Source organism: Lacerta agilis, chromosome 14, assembly GCF_009819535.1.
Source record: "Lacerta agilis isolate rLacAgi1 chromosome 14, rLacAgi1.pri, whole genome shotgun sequence".
Taxonomy (NCBI): domain Eukaryota; kingdom Metazoa; phylum Chordata; class Lepidosauria; order Squamata; family Lacertidae; genus Lacerta; species Lacerta agilis.
In genome coordinates, this window is record NC_046325.1 from 18230493 (window position 1) to 18238239 (window position 7747).

The 7747-nt window shown below is 46.5% G+C and overlaps 1 protein-coding gene across 2 annotated transcripts; it reads left to right on the forward strand.

Annotated features, from left to right (window-relative positions):
* The first annotated feature begins 3 nt into the window (after positions 1–3).
* LOC117059398 (GTPase HRas-like) lies at positions 4–7167 on the forward strand. 2 transcript variants are annotated; one of them, XM_033171113.1, is made up of 5 exons: positions 4–112; positions 1953–2085; positions 2466–2644; positions 4847–5006; positions 5742–7167. In XM_033171113.1, exons 2-5 carry the CDS (start codon positions 1975–1977, stop codon positions 5850–5852), a joined length of 561 nt encoding a protein of 186 aa, XP_033027004.1. In that variant the 5' UTR covers positions 4–112; positions 1953–1974; the 3' UTR covers positions 5853–7167. The 2 variants fall into 2 exon arrangements, with proteins under 2 accessions (XP_033027004.1, XP_033027005.1); XM_033171114.1 differs by lacking the exon at positions 4–112 and adding an exon at positions 576–661.
* The last annotated feature ends 580 nt before the right edge of the window (positions 7168–7747 follow it).

Here is a 7747-nt window from a genome sequence, read left to right on the forward strand (position 1 = left end):
AGGGCCCTGAGAGCGCGCGCCGCCGCCGCCGCCGCCGCCGCTGGCCCCCCTTCCCTCCCGCATGGGGGGTGCCTGAGACTCCGAGCCTCTCTTCCCCCTCCCCGTAGGGCGGGTGAGTGCCAAGAGGCGAGGGGGCGGGTGATTGACGGCAGCCGCCCAAAGGGGATGCAGGGCGGGCGGGCGTAGGGGGGGGCGCGCTTGGAAGGGCAGCGGAGGGCGAGAGGGCAGGGCGCGGCGGGGGCTTCCCTTCTGCAAGGGCCTCCGGGTTGGCGCTCGGTTCGCGGCCCCTGGAGGCGCGCAGCCATTGTGGGGTTGCGCCAGGGTGGGGCACCTGCTTAGCAAAAGCGGTGCATAAACATGGCAAGGTGGCTGCTTCTGCGCGCGCAGCCGGGGTAGGGCTCCGGGAGGGCAGATGCCTGCGGGAGGACGAGGGCAGAAAGAGGGCTGGCAGCTGCGGGAGGCGTGTTGCAATACCGACCGAGGGAGCCCGGGACTGGCTCCACCCATCCCCGCCGACACCGACACCTCTTTTCTCCCGGGCAGCTTCTTCCCCTCAAGCCCCAGCCTTCTGCCTCGTCCCGGGTTTCCCACGTGCGTGGTTTGTGCCCGCATCCCTCTTCCTTGGCAAGCGTCCGCGATCCCTTCCTGCTTCTTCCCCCAGGTGGGCCGCATCTGACGGAGGAATCTTGACTTTTGCTTGCATGGAGCGATTGGGTGGGTTGGGTGTCGTTCCACAGAACTGGGGTTGCTTGGCAGTGAGGCCAGCAAATGCACCCCTTAATATTGCGCGAGGGCGGGCGGGGTGTGTGTGTGGAGTTGTAGCAAGGAGTGGAAATCTCGGGATGTAGGCCTCTAGCCAGACGTACCTTCCCTTGCGCTGGTGGACCGCTGAAATGGGAAAAGTGGGTCCAAAGGTTTGAACGGAACCTGCTACTTCTCGAACTGCTGTTGAAACGAGCAACAGTCGTTGTGGGGATGGGCAGGGACCCTGCATGGCTGGTGTGGATTAGCTGTACGGATTCAGCCTGCCTAAGAACATAGGAAGCTGGCTTCTGCTCCGTATGGTTTACAGCTATCAGCATTGAGTGGCAGCAGCTCTCAAGGGCTTCAGACAGGGTTCTACCTCCAGTGATTGAACCCAGGACCCTTTGCTTGCAAGGCAAATGCTGTATCATTAAGTTGCAGGAAGCACTGGGGCAGGCAGTCAGCAAGCGAAGCTGTGTTCTGTCAAAGAGTCTCAGCTCTCAATTCCACCAGACATCACCCATAATCCACGACCCTTGAGAAGCCTTTACCCTTTACTGCTGTAGTAACCAGGTCTGATTACTGTACATGTAACTGAAACAAATGCATAAGCCTCCCTACTTCTATTTCCTCTCCTTTCTCAGTTTTTTTGTAAGCTCTTTGAGACAGACACTTTGCTAAAAGTGTTGTGTGCTTAGTTGATGCTGTATAAATAGTTTAAACCTGTGAAGTTGAATCCTCTGATCCACCATATATTCTTTGAGCTGTGTAGCTCCTCTTCCAGTTCCTTTGTGGCCCCACCCAGGTGTCCAGGGCTGTTGTTGTTGATTTTTGGTTGCAGGGTGGTGGTAAAAGCTGGCAACCATAAGCATGCCTGACACTTGAAGTCTTGCTGTCTGTGATTTCTCTAGCAGCTGTATGAGAAGGAATCAATTAACACCAATCCCAGCTTCGGGATAAAGTGGCCTGACATTCATCTACCTAGAAAAAGCAAGAATTCTAGTTAGATTGTCCAATTCAGAGTGCTGCTTTTGGGGGAAAGTGTTGAAAGGATTTCCTGTAAATAGAATGGACGTAGCAATCTGGCTAGGAGCAAGTATCTAGGAAGATGTGGCCAAAACTCATGCAAACTTTTGGTAGCACAGAGGGGGAACTGACTCTGTGTCTTCTGCTAGAGGTTGATTCTACTTTCTTTTTTCTTTGTTCAGCTTGCTCTGGAACCCAGCAGAGATGACAGAATACAAACTGGTGGTGGTGGGTGCTGGTGGTGTTGGGAAGAGTGCATTGACTATACAGTTGATTCAGAATCACTTTGTGGACGAGTATGATCCCACTATAGAGGTATGTGAACTTTGTAATGTTGGCAGCAACTTCTGCATGGCCCCATTTGTATGCCTTTTCCGAGTCCTTATATTCTTGACCTGCCTGCCATCTCCAAAGCTTTCGACTATAGCATCTCTTTTCTGGGCTTCTAAAACACTAGTCCTCTTTCCATTGCTTTGTCTCCCTCTGTAGCTCTCCATTCTTTATAGAGGCAGCTACAATCTTTTTATCATGTCCAAGATTGGGTCCATTTCTTTCCTGAATTTTGGCTTGAACCAACTGTTTCCAACTGCCTCCTTGGTGGCTTTCTCTTGCTGTGCTTTACACTCATGTTTCCCATGTCACTTGTTAACATCTTTTCTTTCACTCTTGCTCCTCTTGGTGCTCCTGAACCCCAGGATTCATACCGGAAGCAAGTGGTAATTGATGGAGAGACGTGTCTCTTGGATATCTTGGACACAGCTGGGCAAGAGGAGTACAGTGCTATGCGTGACCAGTACATGAGGACAGGAGAAGGCTTCCTCTGTGTCTTTGCAATCAACAACACAAAGTCTTTCGAAGATGTTCACCACTACAGGTGTGTGGGCAGCTGGCTCCTCTCTGTCCTCCATCTGTTTTCCTTCCTGTATAGCAGGGGTGGGGAACTGTTTTGGCCTAGTCCCCACCTCCCCCTAGTCCCCATCTCTCCCTACCCCTGCAGGCCACCTTCGTCAGGTGGGTGGGACACCCCACCCATCAGCCACCCGACATCTCTCACAGCACATGCCAATTGCCTGAGAACCAGCTGGAGTTTGGGCGCTTCAGAAACTTTGCAAGCCCTAAGCTTATTGTTTGGGAGATGCCAAGCACAGGCCTTGCAGAGTGCTTTGTGTTGTGATTCCCAAGCACCTGACAACTAGCTGGTTGCTAGCTGGGAAGCACTATGCAATGGAGCTTTGCAGGCATTGCCAATTGGCAGGGCCTGCAAATCCCCTTTTGGGCTAGCCCCATCACATTGGACGGGCAGGCAAGACTTGCAGCAGAAGGTGGAAGAATCTGAAGTAGGTAAGAAGAGGAGTTGGAGGCTGCATTGTGCGAAGGCCTTTTGTCACCATTTGGCAGGAACAATATGCTTGGAAGAATCCCAGACTATATTCCTGGGCTAAGTACCTGAACATGCTCTGTACTCTGCAACACTGGAAAGTACCTTTTCAGCATCAGTCCCTAAGTGTGCTGCTTGTGTTGTCATCTAGTCAAATGTAGAAGCAGTATTTCTACTCAAATGAGGCTGCTTCCCAGCATTCCATAATAATGTTGAGTCTGTAATAGATGAAATAAGCGCAGGCTTTTTTCTTCGGAGCTGTCACTACCAATGAGATTTTTAAAAAATAAATAAATGGGAGCCAGACTCTACTAGCTTCTGTGTAGATCTCTAAATGGAAATCTATCCATCCTTCATGAGAGCAGCACATTTAGATTCACAATGATGCTTTTGCTTCTAAATCTACGGTTTAATTACATGCTCCCTGCTGTAAAATGAATGAATGAATGTAGAAGCAGTGGTATCATCACTGATGCTTCTGCCCTTGAATCTTGGATCCAGCAAATCTGTAGCAGCGGGAATTGGATGTCCACAAAATTGTGTTGCTCTTGCTCTATACTTTTCCCCACTCCCAGTCCTTTGAGGCCTAGTCAGAGCAGAAACAGATCCACCAAGTATGCCAACAAGGGGAAAGCCACAAAGACAGTATTGAATCCTTCCTCATGCTCTTGCATTTGAAAGTTGTACTCAGTGTACAGCTCAGGGCTTGCTTGTCCTCAGTGTACAGGAACTGTAATGATCTGCTGTAGTCGTACATAAAAGTCTCCCTGTTGCACAATTTTAGAAATAATTTTGGGGGAGTAAATATATGAACATCTGGGTATTAAATATTCTGTTCCTTAGTCTAAAAGAAAATGCATTGGCAAACACCAATGTGTTCTTTTAATTTTTCTGGGTTTTTGCCAGGCCTTCATATCTCTAGACTTCTCTAAAGTCTCTTTCTAAAAAAGTATGAATGCATAGTTCAGCAGCAAACCACTCTGAAGTGTGTGTGTGGATGTGCTATATCTAATTTTTAAGTGTAGAATGGCTGTCTCTTAAGGGCAAACTACACTGGCACATAGTTGCATGTATTACCTCGTGTGTGTGTGTGTAAAAAGCCAATCAACCAACCAAAGCAAAACAAAAGTCAGTGACTTTAGGTCAGGTAATGGCAGTTCAGTCCTTTTTTGTTTTATTCTCTTCCTTGGAATAACTTTTGTTGACTTCTTTTCTCCCCCACCAGAGGAAAGCAGCTAGTTGTGACATTTAAAGCAGCAAAGGGGAAAGGGATTAAGCAACCCCACCACACCATATCTCTACTCAAACTGGGAACTTTCTAAGCCTTTTTGGGTTAGACAAAAATAAATAAATGGGGGAGTGTTCTTGTGCTCAGGTCCTGCTTGTGCGCTTCCCACGGGCACCTGGCTGGCTACTGTGAGAACAGGATGCTGGACTAGATTGGCCATTGGCCTGATCTAGCAGGGCTTTTCTTAATGTTATCATGCGTACATCTGTATGTCACATCTAATTTGGACCTCAGTTGCTTTGCACACAGATAAAACACAGGACAAACTGAACTTGTGTATACTTCTTTAACACCAATAATCTAAAAAAAAAAATTACTTTGGGGGGGGGGGGCAAACCAGAATCGAGTTTGGGAGCTGCTGATCTAGGTGGTTTTTCCCTGTTTGTGACTCGCTGCCTTTGTAATTCCAGGGAGCAGATCAACCGTGTGAAGGACTCCGATGATGTTCCAATGGTGCTTGTTGGCAATAAATGTGATCTGCCCTCCCGGACGGTGGATACGAAACAAGCCCAGGAGCTTGCCAGAAGCTACGGAATCCCCTTTGTAGAGACCTCTGCCAAAACCAGACAGGTATGATATTTACTGTGCATGTGGGAGAAAGTGAAAGGTCTTTGATCTTCGTAGCTATAGCTCAAGACAATGTCCCAAACGGGTTTTGGAATAAATTGCAGCTGAATCTTGCCCATGTGTAACTGCTGTATCTGCGCGCCCCCTCCCCCAAGTCATGCGTTTCCAGCCTACATCTTCTGTTCATCAGCATGTAGACGAAAAGCAAATAGTTTTGCTTTACGTTGGCAGTGTGCTTAAAATCCCAAACAACGGGATTCACACTATAAGCCAGCACAGTTGCTCTTCTGCTATATGACTTGGATTAGGAATGGCATTGGTACAAGGTAACCATTCTTATTTGTGAACTGCCATGTCATTAATGCCTGCCCTCTTAGTTCGTGCTGCATCAGCTTAATGATAAGACGGTTATCAGCAAGGCATCATTCTACTGCTGGTGTCCAGTTGCCAAAAAAAACCTTTCTGACCGTGAAGGCAGATGTGAATGAATGGTTTACTGATATGAAGGAAACAGCTTATCGGGAGAGAAAGGATCCTGTAAACAGGAATAGCGTGACGACCTCCCCGCCTCCCAAGTAATATTATTTCTGCCTACTAGCAATTGGGGGGGGGGGGGGAATCACAGGCATAAAAATCCAATACCCCTGACACATCTAATATTTAAATGGGAAATCTTAACAATGTCTTCTGTTTGTGTCTTTTCTTACTTTCATTTGGTATACTCGTTCGTCTTAAAAGGGAGTGGAAGATGCTTTCTACACCCTGGTGCGAGAAATCCGAAAACACAAGGAAAAGATCAGCAATGGGCGCAAGAAGAAATCTTCCAAAAGGAAGTGTATTATCCTCTGAAGGAGAGAGACTCTGTTGCACAGTTGGGAGTGCAAAACCCCCCTTTTTGAATCTGGGTATTTTCCCAAGCTGCAAGATAAATTCTGATGGCCATGCCCCTCACCCATTTTCAGCTGGAAGGCGAAGGTGGTTTTGAGTTCTTACTGTCAATTATTTTACTATTTTTAAAACTGGGACGTTGCATCCAGTATGAGGATTTGTAACCACATTTGATGTTCTGTTGCTTCTTGCCCCTTCATTATTTTTTTTAAAAGATCATCTTGTTTCTGGTCCTTAGGATTATAGAGGTCACTCCTAAGTGTGACCTGGTGTAGACTGATCCTGCAGGTTAGATGGAAGGGATAGCACGAAGTCAGTGTCTCAGTCAGAACCTTAGGGGCCTTTCTCATTTTTTGTAGCATTTTACCTACCTTGGTTCTCCGTGAGACTGAAGAGGAAGCCGCATAGACTTGACACCATTGTCTTTTTATTTGTTAGCAGAGGAATAAAGGTAACCTTGGACAGAAGGTGATCTGCTGAAGGTGGCAATGAGGAATGCCAAAAGAGAAAATGTGGAAAGCCAAACCCTCTCTGTAGCTGAATATTTCATACCACTATTAAAATAGATGGTGCTCAGTTATTTTTCTTCTGGGTGGTTGAAATTCTGTATTAAGTTGGTCTCTCTCTCTCAGGTTTTCATTTGGGCTGTTATAACTTCTGAGCAAAAGCTCATACTTTCAAATGAATGGGGAAATGTACTTTTGCTCAGCAAGTTTTATTAAAAAAATGTGTGGTGATGGGGAGATATCAACAAGTTATGAGAGGTACTTTTAAATGGCTGCACAGCCTCCACCATCCAAAGGCAGTGGCACCTGTTGTTTGTGAAAAAAACAACTGTTGGAGATAGCTGAATATTTGCACCATAGAAGTGTCCTAAATTAACCTGCCTCTGTTGCTCTCCTTTACTAATTGGTTCTTGGGAGTATAGCGATGTTGACTCTCTTTATAAACAGAAGGGAGGAATATGATCCAAAGGTCTCTTAATCATCCCTCTTTTTTTAGTCCCCTGCATAGTCCTGGGGTTGCTTGGGTGGGTTGAGATATAGGTACTTAAATGCTGGCATGGAGAGAAAAGAGTCTGAATTTATTATCCTGTTAGTGTTTATAAGCCATCAGAATTACATTCTGTCATTATTTGATCTTATTCTCTTCCCCCCCATCCCACCCCAAAACCCCACCCTTGGAATCCTGTGTTGATTTGGTCTTTTTCCATGGTCCCGAGGATCTGTACAATAAATGCCACCACTTGGAATAAACCTGTGAATAAGCTACCTGATCTACAAGACCTGACTTTTTCTAAAGGGTATGTGTGGTAGATTTATGGTAGTTTTCTGGCTATTTTTCCTGGAACAGATTGTTTTGGGAAACTGCAAAAGACGTGGAGGCTTTCAAGGAAATTGTAATTGCCTGTTCACAATGGTGCTAGAATCAGCGAAGCCTTCTCTCAGAATATGGTACCTTTCAGCCAGGAGTTGCCTTTGTTCAGCTCAACTCCCTATTTTGTGGATTTTCTCCCCCCCCCCCCCACCTCATGTGCTTCTCAAGAACATGTACCTATTTGGGTTGCATCTCTAGTTCTGTTCTTATTCTGTTTCCGTCCAACTTTTTAACATGATTTTTTCAACAGAAATCCTGCAGATGTGGTAACTTTTCAAGAAGTGTGGTAGGCATATTTGTTGAAACAGCTCACTGGGACCTCAGGTTGTGTGTTCATAACCAGCTCCAAATTTATTTTACAAGTTATCTGCTATTCAGTTGTTGTTCTGTTCTCAATGTCCCCCCCCCCCCTTTTGACTTAATGTAAGTATCACTGGAAACATATGACAAAAGAAAACCAGACCTATCTCTGGCCTTCT

Coding starts and splice junctions, on each gene's coding strand:
- LOC117059398 (XM_033171113.1), top strand. CDS start 1,975: ATGACAGAATACAAACTGGTGGTGGTGGGTGCTGGTGGTGTTGGGAAG. Junction 2,086..2,465: donor AGTATGATCCCACTATAGAG/GTATGTGAACTT, acceptor CCTGAACCCCAG/GATTCATACCGGAAGCAAGT. Junction 5,007..5,741: donor CCTCTGCCAAAACCAGACAG/GTATGATATTTA, acceptor TCGTCTTAAAAG/GGAGTGGAAGATGCTTTCTA.